The 22,377-nt window shown below is 48.6% G+C and overlaps 1 protein-coding gene across 5 annotated transcripts; it reads right to left on the bottom strand.

The window, feature by feature from the left end:
* Window positions 1-958: 958 nt before the first annotated feature.
* LOC311515493 (zinc finger protein 783-like) lies at window positions 959-20,214 on the bottom strand. Of its 5 annotated transcripts, none has more exons than XM_084618595.1 (7): window positions 20,143-20,214; window positions 18,296-18,652; window positions 17,194-17,320; window positions 12,152-12,307; window positions 11,378-11,491; window positions 11,030-11,134; window positions 959-3,882 (listed from the first exon to the last, which is right to left on the bottom strand). In XM_084618595.1, the coding sequence occupies exons 1-7, from the start codon at window positions 20,176-20,178 to the stop codon at window positions 2,744-2,746; spliced, it is 2,034 nt and encodes a 677-aa protein (XP_084474721.1). In that variant the 5' UTR covers window positions 20,179-20,214; the 3' UTR covers window positions 959-2,743. The 5 variants fall into 5 exon arrangements, with proteins under 5 accessions (XP_084474721.1, XP_084474723.1, XP_084474722.1 ...); XM_084618597.1 differs by lacking the exon at window positions 20,143-20,214 and adding an exon at window positions 19,499-19,609; XM_084618596.1 differs by lacking the exon at window positions 20,143-20,214 and adding an exon at window positions 19,499-19,604 and having other exon boundaries at window positions 18,296-18,655.
* Between the last annotated feature and the right edge of the window lie 2,163 nt (window positions 20,215-22,377).

Raw genomic sequence — 22,377 nt, 5'->3', positions numbered from 1 at the left:
CGCCCGCCCGCCGCGAGCCCGGCCACGGGCCCCAGCTCAGGGGACCCCGAGCTCTCTGCCCAGGTGCCTTGGCCGGGGCGGGGGATTCCAGCCACTTGCAAATTGTCCCCCAGGAACCCAGCTCTGGGACCAGAACAAAACAGGGACTGGTGCTTGGGCTACTGGGCCTGCTGGAAAACCCACAGGGGGTGACCAGAAAAGGGGTGAAGATATTTTTAATGCTTTCAGTTGTTGGAAAGTTTGCTGGGTATCATATTGTCAGTGAGTTAGGGAGGGTCTTTAAAAGAATCTAAAATAACTCTAGGCCTTTTGTTTCCCCTCCTCTGTGCCAACCCATTGTTGGATGCTGCAAGTCACCTGCATTTTCCTTCTGAGCCCTGACAGGTAAAGTCCCCATTCCCACTCCCCTGATTGTAATGGGCTCAGTTCCATCTTTAGCACCCACACTGATAGGAGATAATAGACACCAGGTTTAAAACAAACAAAGTACTTCTTCCCACACCACGCAGTATACCTTTGGAACTCTGCCAGTGGACTGTGTGAAGGCCAAAATTATAACTTGGTTAAAAAAAATAGGTAAGTTCATGGAGAATAGGTCAATCAATGGCTAATAGCCAGGGGATGCAACCCTATCCACCGGATGTCCCTCAACCTCCAACTGCCTGAAGCATCTGGCACTGGCCCCTGTCAGAAGACAGGATACTGGGCTAGACAGACCATTGGTCTGACCCAGTATGGCCATTTTTATGTTATGCTCTAAAGAGATTGGCAATGAGTATTTCTTTGTTTACTAATTGTATTGCTCAAGTAAATAAAGGACCCTCATATTCTTTAACTTTGCCTTTAGTTCTTATCACAAAATCAGTTTTTAAAACACAGTATCCAAAATAGAGCAGATGTGTATAAGTAACGATGATAGAGAGGATTTATTAAATTAAGCAGCCGGAGAGGCACCGAGTGTCATCAAAAGAAAGGCTTTACTGGGAAAGGGGTATTGTGAGGAACAGACATGCTTGCTTTGAGGAAAATCTGTTAGGAAAACACAGGCCCTGAGTCTGCTCTCACTCCTAGTTATGTAAATCAACAGCAACTCCACTGAAGTCAAAGGAGTAACACTGCCCTACATGAGATAAGAGTCAGGCTAAAAGAAGCTGAAATGGGGTAACCACTAGGGGACAGAGGCCTTGATGAGCAGTCTCTGTACAGGGGGGACTCCACCCATGTGATGTAGCCACACAAAAGAGATACTTGCAGTATTGCCCATGCCACACATTCAAAAATCGTCAGGCCCCTCAAAATCATGACTTAAAAACAAATAGATGTTGGGCTCTTCTTTCTTGCCTTCTGAGATTTTAGGTTACACTTGGTCACATTTTCAAGTTTTTATCCACAACAAGGAACAGAAATGTGGGGTTTTTTTTAAACAAAAGCTTAGAGCCTCCTGTAATCAGTTGCCTCTAGGAGATGGGGCTTGACAGACACCCAATATCCCAAGACTCGAGACAAGACTGCAAGAGTTAACGGTGTCTTTTGGGAGGGAGTGAAGGTTCTGCTTCCTGATTAGTCTAAACATATTAAAAATCAGTAAGGAGAAAACCAGTGCAATGGGGACTGAAGAAGCACATGAGCAGCTGGAAGGAGAAAGCAACAGCATCCTTCAGCCCACGGCCTGTCTCTACACATTGCAACAGGGTGCACGTTAAAAGTATGATTTGCTTATTAATGATATTTACAATATCCTGAACACTGTAGCAGGTAACTGCAAGCTCACTGCGATGTAACGGTACGTGTTCCTATTGCTGGGCTCATTCAAGAGGCCCTGGTAAGCCTTGGTTAACAGCGAACCATGCTAATTACAGTACGTACATCAAAATAAAGGATTATGGGAGAAACCCTGAAATGACCGAGGTGTTGTTGTGGGGGAGGTAGGAACAACCGCCTTCTCACTCTGAAGGATGAGGTGACCGTGATCAGATTTGTACATGTTACGTGATAAGAAATAGCTCAACTACCCCCCCACACACACACCCCACTTGCCCAAGTGAAAAGTTCCATTGTGGTGACATGCCCAGATAGTTCCTGGGTCAGGACTCGGGGAGAACATCTCTTTGGATTTACCTGCAGTACGAACTTCCCATGTGTTCACGATTTTTTCAGGGTATTTCTCATTATCTCCCCCACTTTAATTTTACTCTCGAGTCCTTCCTCTGCTGGAGTCACTAGAGAATTCACATGACCTCAAGGTGAGTGAAGGCTAAAGCGAGGGACACGTTAGGAACAAGAACAGACTAGATCTCCTAAGCTATTGCTGGCCATGGGGCTGAACTTGAGATGTCTGCTTATGTCCTAAGCAATTGCGATTCAGTCTTGTCCAGTGATGCCCAGCAGCAGGCCTTCCATACAGAGTGCCCATCTCCCTCCTACTCCCGGTCATTCACGTCCCTCCGACTTCTTCCTCTCCCGGTGCCTTCCGCCTGCAGCCACGTGGCGATGTTTCACAAGCAGAAGTTGGTTCCCCTGCGTGTCCCCATGGTGCCGTTGCTGCATTTTCAGTTGAGAGAAAAGAATCCTCCTCAGCTAGTGTCCCTGGTTCCCCTTTCAGGTGGTGACGGAAGGAAGCCCACTGGCTGGGTTTCCACCTCTCCTCCAGGGGCTCAGACACACGCTGATCTGATGGGATGTTTCAACTCCTCCTCTTGCCTTTCATCTGACTAACGCACCTGCTGTACGTTAACTCCACTGGCTACCACGTATCTTCCATCTTTACAACCAGGAGTCCAGCCTCTGCTCCCTGTCCAGGGCTCCGAGAAATCTCCAGATGCCCTTGCTCTGCACTGTGGAGGCTCTGATGTTCTTTCAGAGATTCCTCATATCGGAAGCTTTTCCCACCCGTGCCACACTGATGTGGCCATTCCCCAGCATGGACCTGCTGGTGTGTCTCAGGCTTCCCCGTGAAGCTTTCCCCACACTCAGTGCGGCACTTCAGCCCTTCTCCCGGGTCATTACCCTCATGGCCGACAGACCCGCCATGGCTTTTAGCAGCTGGGCCGCCCTGGTGCGGTCTCTCTCCCATGTGGTTTCTTTGGTGCTTCATGAAGCTCGTCTTGAGCGTGAAGCTCTTGCTGCACTCAGCGCACTGGAAGGGCCGCTCCCCCGTGTGCACACGCTGGTGGTTGAGCAGGTACTCCTTGCGGCTGTAGCTCTTGTCGCACTTGGTGCATTTGTAGGGCCACTCTCCCGTGTGGACGCGGTAGTGGTTGTTGAGCTTGGACTTCTCGCTGAAGCTGTTGTCGCACTGGGTGCACTTGTACGGGCGCTCGCCCGTGTGCAGGCGCTGGTGGGAGATGAGCACGGCCTTCTGCCGGAAGCTTTTCTCGCACACCATGCACTGGAAGGGCCGCTCCCCCGTGTGCACACGCTGGTGGTTGAGCAGATACACCTTGCGGCTGTAGCTCTTCTCGCACTCGCTGCACTTGTAGGGCTTCTCCCCGCGGTGAATCATCTGGTGGCGCAGCAGCTCTGACCGGCAGTTGAAGCTCTTCTCGCACTCGGTGCACTTGTAGGGCCGCACCTTGGCATGGCTCCGCAGGTGCTTGACCAAATTCCCCTTCAGCCGGAAGCTCTTCCCGCATTCACCGCAGGCAAAGGGCTTCTCCCCCGGCTGCACCACAAAGCCCTTGAGCAGGCCGAAGTCTCGGCCACACTGGGTTGATTGCTCCACTCTGATGACTGCAGGGTTAGCCAGCTGTGCAGCCACTCCCTGCTGTAGGCTCTGCAAACCCTCCTCTTCTGATTTCACCAAGAAAATCCTGTGTGGTTCTAACTTTTTCAGACATCCCTCCTGGGGCTTCTCCTCCTCTTTGCTCGCTGTCCCATCATTTGCTAGATTAGAGAGAGAGAGAGAGAGAGAGGCATTAGTGCTTTGATCTGGAAAGAAAGCTCCCCTGGCTAAGAGATTCTGTGCAGAAAAAACTGACAGTTTTCAATGGCCCAATGAGTAATTTATTGCTTCAGCATATGAACTCAACAGACCTAAAGTAGGGCTCGTCTTGGCTTGAAATCTTGTGTGCTAGACAGCGCAATTTGGGTTGGGTGTCATGACACTTCTAGCCTACACACCTCCTGCATCACGGCATGACTGATGTTATGAGCCTGAAACCACCCCTCCAAGCTGGGTGTCGAGGGGTAAACATTCCCCCAGAGAAGGAATGGGGGCAGAGTAAAGGAGGGACCCCATTCTTCTGCATCGCATCAAACACTCAGCACACAGGATCAACTGCCCCCCATTAGTCACACAGGCAGTGACTGACATTCACCATCAAATAACGGCTATACATTTACAATGGGGCTGTTAGACTGTAAGCGTCAGGTCAGGCTATGCCTGCTACCGTAATGAGAGTAGATGGTACTACCTGCAGCTCATCAACCCCACTACCTTGTGGGTAGCCAGGGAGGGCATAAGGTAAAGGGAGCAAACCCTGACAGAAAAGCCCCCTGCCTTGTGGTGAATTCGAGAGAATGTAAGCCTATGCGAGTAAACTCAGACAGAAAATCTGGAGCAGAGCTCCAAAGGCAGTCAGAGACTAATATTTTAGAAACTTTCTGGCAACTCCTGCAGCAGATCAGGTACCAGATGTATTGGTTCTTCCTCTTCTCTGGATTTTACCAGTGACACCGAGAGGGGGGTCCTGATGCATGGGCAACTCAGGGCCTCCATAGCATATGCCCGGGCTTGTGCCCTGGAGAGGTACTCCAGCTTCACCTCACATGTCGGCACAACTCGGGAGGCAGTCGTCACTGCTTCTAAGCTCTTACTCTATTGGCACAGAGTTGAATGCCAGGGGCTGTCTCTGACGGTGGGAAAGATCATCATATCTCACTGGACAACTACCACCCCCCATAAAACTGGGCAGCCCCCAGACAATAGGGTGTTATCCCACCACAGTCTGCCTGCTTCAAATGGGTGTTTGGAGCTTAGAGTTTTATAGCTTGACAAGTGGACTGTGACCAATGCACCAGGCAAATCAAGTAAAAGAAAGAAAACATCCTTAAAGACAGGATGCTGGAACGTATGCACCATGACAACTGGATTACCTGAGGACCTTCAACAGATCAACGATGCACGTAAAACTGCCATGATCAATGACGAGCTGAAACGACTCAATGTGGATATCGCATCCCTCCAAGAAACTCGGCTAGCATCAAGCAGCTCTCTCAGAGAAAAAGACTACACGTCTATCTGGCAGGGGGAAAGCGCAGAAGAAACACGAGAGCACAGAGTGGGATTTGCCATTGAGAACTCACTTTTGGGGATGACTGAGCCACATACAAATGGATCAGAGAATTTTGGCAGCACACTTGTTCACATCTGAGGACTCAGTCAATCTTGTGAGTGTGTATGCCCCAACGCTCTCCTCGTCTTCTGACATCAAGGACCAGTTCTATGACCAGTTGAACACTACCATCAGCAGGATTCCAAAACACAAATATGTTTTCCTGTTAGGGGACTTCATGCAAGGGTGGGAGCTGATCATAAAGCATGGACCAACTCTCTTGGTCAGCACGGAACTGGTAAGATGAATGTAAACCGTCAGAGACTGCTAGAACTTTATTCCTATTATCTCTGTGTAACAAACTTATTCTTCCAGACAAAGTCGCAACACAAAGTGTCTTGGAAACATCCCTGATCTGGCCACTGGCACCAACTGGATCTTATCATCACAAGGCATGCCAACCTTAACATTGTCCTCATTACCCAGAGTTATCAAAATGCTGATTGCAACACAGACCACTCTCTGGTACACAGCAAGATCAGACTTAAACCAAAGAAAATACACATATCTAAAGTAAAAAGATGCCTTCATATTAACCTTAGTGCCATAGCAGACCAAGAAAAGCCACACCAATACAAGAACATACTACAAACCCTTGAGACCAGTGATTGTGTCACAAGTGCCCAGCTGAAGCATGAGCAACTGAAGAACACAATCTACAATGCAGCTCTGAATCTTTAGGAAGAAGAAAAACAAGATCAACGACTGGTTTGACGCATATTCCAGTGTATTGACACTAGTCATAGAGGCCAAACACACCAGCCTAAACCACCTACAAGAGAGACCCAAATGAGAAAACCTTACCAGTGCTGAGAGTGGCAAGAACCAAGGTACAACAAACTGCTCAACACTGCACCAACGACTATTGGCTGCACTTATGTGAAGGCATCCAAGTAGCAGCTGATGCAGACAACATCAGAAACATGTATGACGGGATCAAGAAAGCCTTGGGTCCAACTTCAAAGAAGACAGCCCCATTGAAATCAACAACAGGGGAAACAATCAGTGATCGCACCAAGCAAATGAATCCCTGCGTAGAACACTACTCTGACCTTTACTCTAATTAAATATTGTTACGGACATAGCCATCAACGCCATCAAAAGCCTGCCTGTTATGAACCAACTTGACAATGAGCGAACTATTGAGCAGCTTAGCCTTGCCATAGATGGTCTCCCCAATGGAAAGGCCCCTGGAAAAAACTGCATAACCGAGGTTATAAAATGCAGAAAATCTATTCTACTGCAACATCTTCATGAGTTGCTCTGCCTATCCTGGAAAGAAGGTGAAGTACCACAAGAAATGAGAGACGGCAACATCATCACTCTATAAAAACAAGGGTGACAGGAGCGACTGTAACAACTATTATGGCATTTCCCTTCTTAGTATTATGGGAAAAGCCTTTGCCCACTTGTCCTGAACAGACTTCAGACCCTTGCAGGCAGAATCTATCTTGAATCACAGTGCAGCTACAGAGCTGAAAGGTCTACTATCAACATGATCTTCCTGCTGAGATAACTACAAGAGAAATGCAGAGAACAAAAGAAGCTCCTCTACATAGCCTTTGTCGATCTCACAAAGGCTTTTGACCTTGTCAGTAGAAGTGGACTATTCATGCTTCTAGAAAAGATTGGATGTCCCCCCAGGCTCCTAAGCATGATTCGATCCTTCCATGAAAACATGTACAGCACAGTTCAATATGACTCATAGCGGAGTTAAGCAAGGCCGTGTACTTGCCCCAACTATGTTTGGGATCTTCTTCTCCCTGCTACTGAAACAAGCTTTTGGTTCCTCAGCTGAGGGAATCTACTTGCACACAAGGTCTGATGGATTGCTGTACAATCTTGCAAGACTCAGATCTAAAACCAAGACTCGGGAGGCCCTTATCCAACACCTCCTTTGCTGATGACACAGCAGTGACAACCCACACAGAAGCTCATCTTCAAAGTTTAATGGACAGTTTTTCTAAAGCCTGCCAAGACTTTGAGTTTACTAGAAGCCTAAAAAAGACTAACAATGTGCCAAGGAGTTGAGGAAGCACTCTCCATCAAGATCAACAACTATGAACGTGAAGCGGTGAACAAATTCACATGCCTGGGGTCCACTATCGCAGTCAACCTTTCACTTGAAACAGAACTCAACATCCACATTGAAAAACCCGCCACAGCAATGTCTAGACTGAACAAGGAGGGTCTGGCAGAACAACAACTGACAGAACACACAAAGATCTGTGTGTATCATGTGTGTGTTATCAGCACACTTTTGTACGGGAGCAAGACCGGGACCTTATATTCTCATCAGGAAAAGAGGCTCAACAGCTTTAATATGCGTTGCCTTCAATGAATCTTTGGAATCTCTTGGAGGGACAGAGTCACCAACACTGAGGTCCTCGAACAGGCCAGCATATCCAGCATCCAAACACTCCTCAAACAAACAGAGAAGCCTCCGCTGGCTTGAGCATGTGTGCTGAATGAATGATAGGCGCATCCCAAAGGACATCCTCTACGGCAAATTGGCATCTGGAAAAAGACGCAACGGAAGCCCAAAATTGCATTTCAAGGATGTGTGCAAGCGAGACCAAGAAATGGATGTGGACAAATGGGAAGATCACACTCAAGACCGGAGCCTTTGGAAACAAGAGTTTAACAAAGGTCTCTGGAGTTCCGGGAGAAAGCTGTCCAGCTTAGCAGAGAAGAAAAGAGCTCACAGAAGGCAGGGCCCAAAGAGTCAAGACACCACCTTTAAATGTGACAGATGCAGCAGAGATTGTCTCTCTCAAGTGGGTCTCTCCAGGCATAAAACCAACTGAGTAAATTCTTTACCTCTCAGGGGCGCACATTCATGGGCTCCTGAGACTGATGGATGCCTACTACTATTAGACTGTAAACTCTTTGGGGCAGAGATTGTCTTTTTGTTCTGTGTTCATACAGCACCTAGCACAATGGGGCCCTGATTCAGGAGTGCAATACAAATAATAATAAATGATCATTTAGAACAGGTAAGAACAAACAGAGGTGGAGGAGCTCCGAGGAGCCGCAGGTAGCTACTCCACTCACCTCCTTTGAAGTGTTTCAATCCTTTAGAGCCCCACTGTGACACCCTGACACCCCAATATTCACCACTGTCATGTAGTTAGGACATGTTTTGTACAAAGTATGTCTTGTAAGGTATCATTCTAAAAGTCTTGATCTGCTAGACCTTAATATCTCATTGGATTGTATGTGCTATTGTTGTATGTGAAGTTATGAAGTTTGGCTATATATGTCAGGTTTCAGAGTAACAGCCGTGTTAGTCTGTATTTGCAAAAAGAAAAGGAATACTTGTGGCACTGTAGGGAGCCAGGTTGGCTCCCCTCCGAACCAGAGGGTAAAGAGCCACCCTCTGAGCCTGACTGGGCAGGGCCAGGCCAAGCTTCCGCCAATCCCCGGAAGGGGAAAGGTGGGACAGGAAGTACAAAGGACGGGGCCCTCCGCCCAGTGAAGAGAGCACCAGGGAGGGAGACAGACACAGGCTGCTCCCTCGCGATCTTGCTGCTGACCCAGGCGAAGCCCTGGGCAAGGAGGAGCCTGACCGGGGGGAAGGCCTGTGGCAACCAGGGCTGCCGGCCGCTGAATACCCAGAGGACCTGGAGGGGCCTGACTGCAGCCCGGGCCAGCGTGAGTCCGATACCGAGGGGGAGCGGGAGCGGCCCGCAGCGGAATACCAGGAGAAGATGGAGGGACCGGAGCGGCCCGCCTGAGAGACCAGGTAGGAAGTAGCCCAGGGGCCGAACTACACCGTGGGGTGGGTGTGTTTGGTTAGCGGGTGCGGACGGCCCCGCTGACCCAGCAGCAGGACTTTTGCCTCCCGCCGCTGTCAGGGCCCTGGGCTGGAACCCAGTGGAGTTGGGTGGGCCTGCGTTCCCCTACCCCGGCACTCCCCCGCCCGAGGGGCGCGCCGCTGACTCCGGCCGGCACACCTTCCCCGCTAATTCCCCAACGCCCGGAAGGTGTGGCCGAGGCCTGCCACGGAGACCATAGCTCTCCATTCGCCTCTAGGGGCTCGGAGGACCGACCGACACCTGTCACAGGCACCTTAGAGACTAACCAATTTATCTGGGCATAAACTTTCGTGAGCTATAGCTCACTTCACCGGATGCATACTGTGGAAAATACAGAAGACGTTTTTATACACACAAACCATGAAAAAAATGGGTGATTATCACTACAAAAGGTTTTCTCTCCCCCCACCCCACTTTCCTGCTGGTAATAGCTTATGTAAAGTGATCACTCTCCTTACAATGTGTATGATAATCAAGGTGGGCCATTTCCAGCACAAATCCAAGTTTTCTCCCCCCACCCCCCCCCAACCTATTTCCCCTTGTTTTTTCCTACCCCCCCCCCCCTCAGACTTTCTTGTTAAACCCTGGATTTGTGCTGGAAATGGCCCAGCCTGATCATCATACACATTGTAAGGACAGTGATCACTTTACATAAGCTATTACCAGCAGGAGAGTGGGGTGGGGGGAGAGAAAACCTTTTGTAGTGGTAAACACCCATTTTTTCATGGTTTGTGTGTAAAAACGTCTTCTGTATTTTCCACAGTATGCATCCGATGAAATGAGCTGTAGCTCACGAAAGCTTATGCGCAAATAAATTGGTTAGTCTCTAAGGGACTATATATGTGTTACTGAAACATGTTGTGGGGTTGAAAACATCCACATGCAGCCTTTCAGGTACAACAGTAAAAAGGCCAAACCATGTTAATGGCTTATTGAGGAAATGCACACAAACATGAGGATTACCCCAGGAACTGTGTACAATAGAAACCTCTCAGAGATAGCGCTACACAATAAGAACTCTTTGACCCAGGTCACAGGAAAAGAGCTTTCCAGCAAGTGGGGAGAAGATATAAAAGGGGCATAATGATAGCATGGGGGGACCTCACTCTCCCTACAACACCACGACTGGAAACACATTGGGGGCAAGGACTGAACTGTGGGAAGTGATGGTCCCAGGTGAGAAGGATTTTTAGCCTGAGTATGAAAACCTGGGAAAGCCAAGGCAACATGTGCCTTAAGAATCTGCCAGCCTGTTTATCACTCACGGTGAGAATTTGCTAATTTATATCCTACCTATCTAGTGTTTTAAGCTCAGTTTGCATTTTTTGTTTATTTACTAAGGGGATCTGCTTTGGTCTATTTGCTATCACTTACAATCATTTTTAATCCATCTTTTGTAGTTAAACAACTCGTTTTTGTTTTTCTAAAACCAGTTTGTGGAATTCATAACTAAGGGGCAAAAAGCTGTGCATATCTCTCTCCACATTGAGGGAGAGAGCAAATGTTATGTACTTACACTGTACAGTTCTTTTGAGTTTACACTCCAGAGGGGGGTGAGCACTTGAGTAACTGGGCAGTTCCTTAGCTGAGCCTTCTCATGCAGAGCTAATCTCAGTGTCTGTGTGTTTCTGCACTTGGGGGTGTCCCTACTTGTATGTGCGCTGGTAAAGTGCAGCCTGAAGCTTGGGGAAGGGCTTGACAGGCTGCATAGCAGTACAGTGTTAAGGGAACCCAGACTGGTGGGTCAGGCAGGCGGAGTGGTACCCCAGTACATCAGGTGGCTCCCCAGACCGGGGCGGGCAACCCATCACACCCACTCCCCCATAGCCAATGGGAGTTTTGCACAAGAGCAACCTGCAGGAGCAAGTCAATGCTCACCCATGCTGGAGCCTGAGAGAATTCTTCCTTCCCCCAATTCCTGATGATCCCCAGCATCCAGCTCTTCCTCTTGTTTAATCCAGATTAAAGTGTCAGATGTGGAAACTGGTGATTATGTTAATGAGAAACAGAAACAAATTAGTGTGTGTTTTACAAACACGTATTGACCCCTTTCTGCAAAGGATTTGGGGCTAGAGCTCTCTGGGACGGGTGGAAGGTTGATAACATTTTGTGGAGAGAAGGGAAAACAGATGTATAACCACATCTGTCTGGATGTGTTTTCTCATGATGATGGGCCAGGTGCTGTTCACGCCTCTCACCAAGTCCAGGTTCCAACTCACTCCTCACCTGTGCTGGGCTCCACGGGAATTTCTCTGTCCGCCGAACCCCTCTGACCCCTGATACACGGCTCCTCCCCTCCTTCAGCCCGGGACAGGATGTCAGGGTTGGAAATGGCATGGCCTATTCATGAAGACAGAGTTGAGGGGAAATGAGTGGTTTATTCATATTCACCAGGCACTTACATGTGATTTTAAACCTGAGCTGAACAGAGGCAGAACTCGTGATCCTCAGGAAAGCAGATCTCTGCTTTTCCCAGGGGAGCCTGAGGAATTCCCACACTCCTGTAATATTGTACCCTGCAGGGTCACACAGCTCCCCCTGCCTTGTCCACTTTTCATCCTCTTGTCTTGGGGGGGGGGGGGGGTGTTTCACTTCTGCCTGGGCAGAGTAAGGGCGAAAAGGGGGCGTGGCAGGGGCTGAGACAGGGTGTGGCTGGCATGTGGGTTTCAAGTGCAAATCCAGTTCATGAACATGAGATGCCTGGCAGATACTTGGGAGGGCTCCAAGAGACTCCTACAGCCAGCCAGGAGTAGCAGTTCACCTGTGTGTGCTCTGGAGCTGCGCTTCCAACAGGAAGTTCAGTGCCTCGTATGCAGACTACAGAACACTTCGTGGCCCACTGGCCTGCAGCCCCCTTCTCTCATCTTCCTTCAGCTTGTTGGATGATGAGTAACAAAGCGCTGGGCCCTGCCGACGACTCTCTCTCAGCCCTTGCCCAAACCCTGCATTTTTTAGCCCTTACGGAGAACGTGTGGGTTTGCGATACTTGGTAGAACTCACCGGCGCTAGGGTCCACAGGGATTTCTCTTTCCACCAGCCCTTCCTTCTTCTGGATTCTTTCCTCCAATCCTTCCAGGGATTCCCACCGATCGCTGACACAAGGCTCCTCCCCTCGTTCAATGCGGGACAGAATGTCTGGCTTAGAAACAGCGTAGTCTGTTCATGGTAGCAGATGTTAAGGGAACGTCATGGCCTATTAATATTCATTGCAAATAATACTAAATGATTTTAAACCAGCTCCCCTTCCCTCGCTGGAGCGGACGACAGATCTGAAAGGAGGCCAATACCTAATAAGGATCCTGTAAAAAGATACCATTTCTTGTGGAGGTCGGGTGTGCTTCCCAGCAGAAGAGCCGGGGGTCACCACATAGAAGGGGAGTTGATCGGCCAGAGCCAGTTCAGGGAGGAATGTTCAATGCTATATTATTACCAGGTGAACAAAAGGAGAGATTACTTACCTTACGGTAACTTTAATTCTTCAAGATATTTTATCCCTATGGGTATGCGCACCATAAGCTGTGCATGTAACCAACTTGCCTAAGAGGGAGATATCTCTTTAAGACAGTGGAACTCAACCTGCAGCCCAATCAGCACACAGCTGTGGCCCATGTGACATCCCCAGGGCCATACAGTTAGTCTATATATTGCGTGAATGCGGCTCACATAACATATAGAGAGCTACATATGTGGCCCATAATGGTAAATCGGTTGAGAACCACTGCTTTAAGAGATCTATGAGGGGAGAGGGTAGGAGTAAGTTGTTCTGGGGTCATTGTTGCTAGGCGGATTTAGAACTCCACATCTGGAAGTTTCTGGAATTGGGTGTGGTAGTTCTGGGCATGCTCCAGTAGGTTCCCTGTTGCTGGGGTCAGACACCAGGACAGCAACCAGGTAGGGCCTTTTGCAAAACAGCTGCCATGTGCCCTGCGTAGGCTGGGAGAAGCTGAGCCCAGGAGCAGAAAGCAGATTGTTTTCCCTAACTCTGAAGCATTTTTCAGCAGGTAAGTAATGTTGTTAAACCGACAACAGGGAAGCACAACCAGCGTTAATTAAAGGAAGGGGAAATTGGGAGGTAAATTTATTTTATTGTAATTGTATACTGTGAACGTTGTATTGATTTTATCCCAAATGTTTTAATTACATTAACTCAACCAGTGCGATTCACCAGCTTTTCTTTAAAATTGATCATGGGGAAAGAGTCATTTATATTTTGCAATTTCTTGTAACAGGGTTTGTTTTAAATCTATACACTTAACTGAGTGATTGGCTAGCAGTGATTTCAGCAGAGGAAGAATCTGCATGGATTCCAACTGAAGATTCCTAGAAGCAAGTGGAGGGAAGATGTTGCTTTTGAACCAGCAGACTGTACAGATTTGGTGGTCAAAGAATCAGACTCAGGTGAACTCAACCTAAACTTTTGGGAACTCTGAGTTTCCCCTCACTGTGTTTCTGTGGAGACTGAGCTGTTTAGATTTAATTTGTTTTCTTTATGTTTATGCATAACTGTGAAGACAATGTATACAGTTGCCAAGTTATGTTGTAGAAATTAAGTTATTCTTATTCATTATGTTTCTTTATCATAAGATTTATAATGTTGGTACTTAATTAAGTTCATTCCTTTTGTTCTTCTGGGGACTTGAATGTGGGGAGGTTGACACTGTGCAATCCTTGCTGAAAATCCTTAGACTGAATTTTGGGTTTCCAGCTACCTTTCTGTGGGAGTTGGGTTTTTTAGGCACTAGAGAAGGACAATGAAATGAACTCATCCCCCCGCAAAGGTTACATGTGCACACCCATGTGCTCTCAATGAGAGACAGCAAAGCAGGGTCTGTAGGCCTGCGCAGAGCGGGACCTTGTGCCTCCACAAAAGGGCGTATAAGGAGGTGTGAACTCACTGACACTCAGTTCCTTGACTGTGAAGAAGAGCATCTGCAGCCGAGGGGAAGGAAGGTGGAACTGACATAGGGACAAAACATCTCAAAGAACTCGAGGTCCTATAAGGTAAATAACCTCTCCTCCTCCTTTGAGTGTATATGTCCCTATGGGTGCTCCACCAGAGGAGACTCTCAAGCAGTAAACTCCACAGGGAGGCAAGTCCAAGATGGTTCGGAGTACTGCGTCACCAAAGGCAGAAGTAGGTAAGATGGCATAATGCTTGGCAAAGGTGTAAACAGAAGACCAAGTTGCAGTCCTACACATTTCCGTTATGGGAATGTCTTTCAGCAGAGCTATAGTTGTGGACTGAGGTCCGGAGAGGAGCGTGCTGTCACTTTGTGAGGGGGCCGCATTGCAGCATGTTCTAAACAAGTTGAATTGCAACCCATTAGACAGTCTGAGTGGAAATAGGGTTTCCCTTCATCCTCTCAGCAGATGATACAAATAATCTCTGAGAAGCCCAGGTAGAAGGTTAGAGCTATTCTGACACCTAGTATAAGTAGACTGGTCTCCTCTCCAGAGGCTTTGGGTAAAACACCGATAGGCGGCTTTCATCTAGCTCTGCCATAAGAGCACTGAGCTCTTCCATTCTTCCAGCTGAAGAGACGGCTATAAGGAACTAAGTCTTGAGGGAGAGGTAGAAGTCTCCACCTCTCAAAGTGCTGCAACAGCCACTGGGACATTGAAGCCAATGTAAGGAGGAGGACGCGGGCCCCGCCGGGGCTAGCAAGCATTCCATTAGAAGGAGCTTCAGTCTAGCCTCCCTGAACTGATCTTACACTTGGACAGAATGTGGGTGTCTCCAAGGCAGCTCAAATGCCTGTCACTACAGAGAAAAGACCTGTGGCAGGTTTGGCAGGACTTAAACCCCAGGATCTTTCGCATAATACAGAGTGTTAATGGACCAAAATGGACTATAGAAAGAAAAAGGGCGGGGGGGGGGGGGAGAAGCTGTGTTAAAACTGAATGCAGAAATAAAAATGATCACACAAACACAGGAAAAACTAAGAATAAATCACTATGTTAAGAAAGGCGGGAAGCTGAGAACCAGCGGACATGCAACCACTCCATCTCGAGCCGCAGGCAGTTGAGAAGGAACTGAGTGGCAGCAGGTCCGTGCCCCCCTATATCCCCTCATTTGGAGGCGCCACTCTGAGCAGATGTGGGCCTGCAGACACTGCTTTGTAGTTTCCAGTCAAGAGCACATAGCGTGCATGCATCCTACGGTGCAGCACCCTATGGACATACACTCAAAGAACTAGCTGATACAATGGTAGGACTGAGATTTTAAATCAGCAGAAGACTGATTTTACCACAGGATGGAGTGATCTGGATCTTTAAGGAAACGAAGGATGGTTTTGTATTTCAGGCACTGGCCTGCTACTCAGCACACCTGGGTTCAATTCCTGGCTCTGCCACAGACTCCCTGTGTGACCTGACAATCACTTAAACTTGCCAAACCTGATCCAAAGTGCTCTAAAGTCAATGGGAGACATTCCACATGCTTCAAAGGGTTTGGGAAAACTAGATAGCTGTAGCTCACGAAAGCTTATGCTCAAATAAATTTGTTAGTCTCTAAGGTGCCGCAAGTCCTCCTTTTCTTTTTGCGAATACAGACTAACACGGCTGTGTTAGGATATAGATATTCAGGCCTGTCTGTAAAGGCCTATCCTTTAAGAATTTAGGTGTATTCTTAATACTTGGCTAGTTATAGAGGTATAAAAGAAAGAATCAAAATCACTGTCTGATGGTGTAAGAGCCTTCTTTTACTGTGACAGTCTGAGGCCCTGTTCTTAGGCTAAGGCCTTTGGCTAAGCAGCAGAGGCAGCCATAAGCTGGGAAGCGAACGGTCACATCCTCACATTCCAAACTAGTCACACTGAAAGAAGGTGCTATTGGGCTCTTAGGAATACAATCCTGTCCTGATAGTGCCTATCGCCTCCAGAGAAAGGGAAGTGCCTAGATAATGTAAAAGGAAACTTAGTTTGATAGCATCCTGTCTGGCAAGAACTCACTTATCAATAGCTGGGATGTGAAATCCTCACTTCTGTATTGTTTTGTCATTATAGTTCCCACTTTGCTATTGTTTGTCTGTATAATCTCTGTCTGGTTCTGTGATTGTTCCTGTCTGCTGTATAACTAATTTTGCTGGGTGTAAACTAATTTAAGGTGGTGGGATATAATTGGTTACATAATCATGTTACAATATGTTAGGATTGGTTAGTTAAATTTCAGGAAAATGATTGGTTAAGGTATAGCTAAGCTGAACTCAAGTTTTACTATATAGTCTGCAGTCAATCAGGAAGTGAGGGGGTGGGTGTGTGTGGGGAAAAATGGGAACAGGGAATGTGGGTAAGGAAATTGGAATCATGTTTGGCTAAGGGCAGGAATGGGAACAAGGACACAGGTGTAAGGCTCTGTGGTGTCAGAGCTGGGAAGGAGGATACTAAGGAAGGAAACTGGAATCATGCTTGCTGGAAGTTCACCCCAATAAACATTGAATTGTTTGCACCTTTGGACTTCGGGTATTGTTGCTCTCTGTTCAAGCGACAAGGACCAGGGAAGTAAGTGGGTGAAGGAATAAGCCCCCTAACAGGCTGCTACTCTGAAACTAGATATTAGAGGCATCGCAGCGATGAACAGGCTCCTCGCGTACTCTGCAGCATGTAACTACAACGGTTATCTGCAGCTAGGAAGCACTGGACCAGATATACATCTGCAGTTTCCAATTTAGTTCTAAATAGGAGGGTGTGTGGTATGAGCTGTCGATTGCTAATGCTCTGGGAAGTAGTGATCCACTGGAAATCAAAGGAACTGGAGAATAACCTGCAATGGGAACCAGAGTAGGAACTGTTTCTAATCAGAGAGTGAAATAGCTATTAGCCAGGATCAATGGCTATTAACTAGGATGGGTAGGGATGTTGTCCCTAGCCTCTGTTTGCCAGAAGCTGGGAATGGGCGACAGGGAACGGATCACTTGATGATTACCTGTTCTATTCATTCCCTCTGGGGCACCTGGCATTGGCCACTGTAAGAAGACACGATACTTAGCTAGATGGACCTTTGGTCTGACCAGTATGGCCGTTCTTATGAAAACTGATCCTTACCCAGAGAGATCAGGGTCTCATAGTTCCCCTTCATAACATTCTTGTAAAGCTCTTTCTGCCATTCCTCTAAATTCTCCCACTCCTGTTCATTAAAATAGACTGAGATGTCATCAAATGTCACCGGCACCTGGAATCACAAGGGTTATAATAAGCTTCTTCTTAGACTATAAGGACCTGACCCAAAGCTCACTCAAGTGAATGCCACTGACTTCCATAGGTTATGGAGGAGATCCTTATGGCAGGGAATGAATCTTGTGCTGTGCTCTTAGATGCACCAAGACCGGAGCACGAATTTTAGCAGAAACTTTGAAGAATCAGGGCCAAATTCAGCAAGAAGATGTGTGTCTCCTGAAAAGTGCAGAGCACCCTCAGCTCCCACTGACTGCATGGAGCATTTGTAGGTGGTCTGTTGAGAGCATCTGGTTGGCTAGCTGTGGCGTAAGTTTCCAACCACTGTTTCCAAATTGCATCAGAAGTGATACATAAGTACACTCCTAATATTACTTTTTCACATCAGCACTTGCTGGAGATGAACAGCAAATCAGTGACTGAGCTGGAAACAGAGCCCAGATGTCCCGACTCTCAGTCCCGTACATTATCCACAAACGACTGGACCAACTGGATCTGGCCAGTAAGTTACTGGACACTTTGAAGCCAGTAAGATCACTCCCTGCACCTAAGGTGTAATAAAGTGAATTAAGGGGGCCTGCATATCAGAAGATATGAAAACCCGTTCAGTACCTAAGTTCCTATCCCTCAGCACTAGCTAGGACGGGATAGGCAACCTATGGCACGCGTGCCAAAGGCAAAACACAAGCTGATTTTCAGTGGCATTCACACTGCCCGGGTCCTGGCCACCGATCTGGGGGGCTCTACATTTTAATTTAACTTTAAATGAAGCTTCTTAAACATTTAAAAAACCTTATTTACTTTACTTACAACAATAGTTTAGTTATATATTATAGACATATAGAAAGAGACCTTCTAAAAAACTTAAAATGTATTACTGGCACAAAAAACCTTAAATTAGAGTAAAGAATAAATGAGGACTCAGCACACCACTTCTGAAAGGCTGCCAACCCCTAAGCTAGGATATTGTTACCTTGGGGACTTCTCCCTTAGTGCCTGGGGGCAGTCTTAAGATCCAGAAGTTCCTGTTTCTCAGCAGGTTTTCCATGTTCTCCAGCCTCCTCTGCAGGAAGTTATTCTCCTGGATCAGAGTTCCCAAAATAGTCCATTTACTCTCCAGCTGGTTACCAAATTCCATCGCTGTCTTCTCACAGTCTGTTAACTTCTTCTCAGTTGTCCCTGTTCTCCTCTCCAGATTCAGTAATCGTGAGGCATGGGAATTCACCTTCCTCTCCACAGCTTGGATGGCAGCCACTACTGTCCACAAGGAGATCTCTGTAGTGTGGTGATGGGCTTCATTCACAGGAGTTTGTTCGGGAACACCAGGAGCCTGCTTGCAGGAAGAAAAACGAAGTCAGCATCAGCAAAAAACAGCACAAGAACTGTTTCCCTTCCTGTAGTGAAGCAGATTTGAAATGGAAACCCCACAATGTCGGACTCATATCAAGTGTGGAACATTCATAGGCTTTAGGGCCAAAAGGGACCATTCGATCATCTAGCCTGATCTCCTGCGCCCCACAGGCCATTCAGTTTTACCCAGTTACCCCGGTACTGAGCCAGATAACTAGTGTAGCGGTCCTCAAACTGTGGGTCGCAATCCCCTGACTCCGTTTTCACGAGGCTGCGGGGGCAGCTCCGGGAAGCGGAAGGTGGGGGGTAGGGCCAGGTGTCCGGTTTTCAGCCGGAACGTCTGTCTGGCCGAAAAGGGATCCTGGCGGCTCCAGTCAGCACCACTCACCCGGCCCTTACTGCACGAACTAGCAACCGACGAGCTGGTGTCTTGACGCTCTCCACAAGCCCGCGCTCTGCGCACCCCGGCGGGGACCTACAGCCCCCCAGGGCGCCCACGGCCGGGGGCTCGGCGGAGCTTGGACACAACAGCAGGAAGCCCGAGCACGACGGCCGGTTTCTCTGGGGCAAGGGAGGCTCCCGCACAGACCGACAACCTCCCCGCCGGGCCGGGCCGGGCGTGCGCCCAAGGGGGCCCCCGGGAACCGGGCAGCTTCCCCCCAGCGCCCGGGGCGGAGCTGAACCCCCCGGGGGTACCTGGGGAGCAGCGCCGGGCCCCGCCCCTGCCGCCAGGGACCCCCCCGCCCGGCCGGGCAGCACCGCGCTCCCGGGGCCCGGGCCGGGCGGGGAGAAGCTCCCGGGGCCCCCCCGCCCGCCGGGCCCTTACCTGGGCAGCGGCCCGCTCGGCCATGGCCCCCCCGGGCGGGGCTGCTCCCGCTGCGGGCTGGGCAGAGTCCCGGCGCCGCCTCGCCACGGGCCGGCCCCGCTGCCGGGCGCCGCGCAGTGCATGCCGGGAGCGAGCCGCGGCCTCGCCCCCCAAGAGAAGCGCCTGAGCCGGAATCCGCAGGGGCGCCGCGAGCGGACAGCGCCGCCTGCAGGGCGCGGCGGAGAACGCAGCTCGTGGCCCGGAAGGTTCAGCCCGAAAGGCCGCGTCCATCCTCCCCTGCTGTGCGAGCCCCGCCTCCCCCCAGCACCAGGCGGGGGTGCCCCTGTAAATACAACGGATATTGATTCAGAGATTTTACCCCCCTCCCTCCCTCCCCACCAGGGTCCCCTCGACTGAGCTCCCGTACTAGCCCTTCCATGGCACCCCTTACCGCCCTGCACAATCCACACCAGAAAGAAATCCCCTTAAGTCCGGACCCAAGGAAGAGGAGGACTTGTGGCACCTTAGAGACTTAACACATTTAGCTGAGCACAAGCTTTCCTGAGCTACAGCTCCCTCCACCGGGTGCATTCCACAGCGGGCCAGTAAATACCTGGCCCTAGTGCCAGGGCCCGGGCTGGTGCAGTTACGGACAGATCACTCACGGCGCAAGCCCCTGCCAAGGGCCTTGGAAGGGTCATGGAGAAGCAGGGTTGTGCCAACCCTCCCAGCTTGGCCTGGACTCCCCAGCAGTTAAAGATGATGTCATGTGAGGAAATCTCCAGGAATTCGTCCAACCAAAGCTGGCAACCCTACAGAGAAGATCAAGGGCCCAGATTTATGAATAGTGGAAAGACTTCAGTGGGGCTACATCTGAACCCAGCCCTACCTGCTCCCTCGCAAATAAACCCACATTCTGCAGCATGGTCCCTGGATTATGCAGCAGTTTAAATTATGAAATTACAGGCCAGATCCTCAGATGGCGTAGAGTAGCCTCGCTCTGTTGACTTCAACTTAACTAGGGTGATATACAGCCAGTGAGGAGCTGGGCCTAACTTTCGTTAAATGAGCTGAATATGAAATGATCAGTACAAGAGCCTGCATGTTATTTATTTTGATACTGAGCACAATTTATGTTGCCCCCACATTTTCAGCATTCAGTAGGCCCCAGATTTTTATTTCACTGCATCATTGAAGTTGTCATGGGGGAAAGATTCAGGCAGCTGGGACTTGGAGGATTAGCACAAATGGAGACATTAGAGGCAGTTTGGGACTGTAGGATAAGCACAGTAGTTTGATGTTTCTGCTAAAATGAGTAGCAGACTCAATGGTTTTTACATTTGAATTACCACTGTTAGGATCCAGAGGCAGCACCCTATACAGATGTGTGGGGCGAGTGGTTTCAGACAGTCTGCCAACACAAGAAAGCCACACCGCATGAGTTAGGTCAGGTCTGCACTACAGATCTATATCAGTCTAACTATGTCACTCAGGGTGTGAAATAATCCACCCCCGGAGCGATGCAGTTACACTGGCCTAATGCCTCGCATAGACAGCACTATGTTGGCATGAGAACTTCTCCCACCCCCATAACTACTGCCTCTACAGCAGGGGTTCTCAAACTGGGGGTCAGGACCCCTCAGGGGGTTGCGAGGTTATTACATGGGGGGGTTGCAAGCTGTCAGCCTCCACCCCAAACCCTGCTTTGCCTCCAGTATTTACAACGGTGTAAAATATATATACAAGTGTTTTTAATGTATAAGGGGGGGTGCACTCAGAGGCTTGCTGTGTGAAAGGGGTCACAAGTACGAAAGTCTGAGAACCCCTGTTCTAAAGGAAAGGAATTAACGACACCAATGCAAGAAACTCTCACCTTGGTGCTAAAGCACTAGAGTGGTGCACACAAAGACAAGCCCTTACATTCAGTTCAAGTTTCCAAGGTTATCTGGGCAATCATAAGACCTGCAGCCATAAGCTGAATAAGCGAAACACCGGATTCTGAAACACATGCTCTGGGTGGCTGGTTTTGGATTACCACAGCACTATAGGCCTTAACTTTTACCAACTCATAATTATGATTTCAATAGGACTACTCAGACTTAAAGTTACGCACCAAGACATGACGCTTCGTAGATAGTTTCAGGTGCTTATTTTTGCTCTCCGATTTGTAACTATTAGGTGAGCTATGGTTTTGGATTGAAATGTGCTACTTCTCAGATACTGTCTTGAAGACTGAAGTCTGAGACAAAAGAACTGCCTTTCCAGATGAGACCAGTTCTCCATCCCCGTCCAGGGGTCCATCTCCGACAGCAACCAGTACCAGCTCCTTCAGGGGAACAACAATTTCCATAGTGGAAGCTTCTTCTTAATCCCAGGCAGTTCGTGACAAGCTTATCCACTGGCACCTTGATCGTTGATTGAGGCCTGTAGGCTCAATCAGAATATAAATAATAAATTGGGGAGGAGGGAGAATAAATTCCCTGAAACAAGAGAGTGTTTAGATCCCTTATATCTTGTTATCCTAACAAGGGTAACTGTGACTGTTCTCATTATCTGTATAAGCATTGAATCATGCTTCTGGAACCCTACTGAGAAACTGGCATTGACAATATCTTGTAGCAGAGAGTTCCACGGGCTCATTATGTGTTGTGTAAAATAGGATTTATTTTTATCAGGTTTAAATTAGTTGCCTTTCAATTTCACTTGATAGCCTCTTGCTCTTGTTTATAAGACAGGGAAAACACGAGCACCCAATTACCTTCCATGCCATTTAACTCAAATACCAAAAACAGATGGGGAAAAAGAGCACTATTAAATATTTACCATTTTCACTCTTTAGATAAGTGCTGACACAACTCCCAATCTACACGTCTAGCTCTTCCAAAAAGACCCCTACAAAA

Source organism: Lepidochelys olivacea (genome assembly GCF_965140295.1).
Source record: "Lepidochelys olivacea isolate rLepOli2 genome assembly, chromosome: 2".
NCBI classification, from domain to species: domain Eukaryota; kingdom Metazoa; phylum Chordata; order Testudines; family Cheloniidae; genus Lepidochelys; species Lepidochelys olivacea.
The sequence above is the reverse complement of the archived record's forward strand: the minus strand, read 5'-3'. Positions and strand labels throughout refer to the sequence as shown.

What these genes read in the sequence shown, in the direction of transcription:
- LOC311515493 (XM_084618595.1), bottom strand. Translation starts at nt 20,178, where the DNA reads ATGACCCTTCCAAGGCCCTTGGCAGGGGCTTGCGCC. An exon ending in TCCCGTGGAGCCCAGCACAG is followed by an intron (nt 11,135 to 11,377) that starts GTGAGGAGTGAG and finishes CATAATCACCAG; the next exon opens with TTTCCACATCTGACACTTTA. An exon ending in TCTCTCAGGCTCCAGCATGG is followed by an intron (nt 3,883 to 11,029) that starts GTGAGCATTGAC and finishes TCTCTAATCTAG; the next exon opens with CAAATGATGGGACAGCGAGC.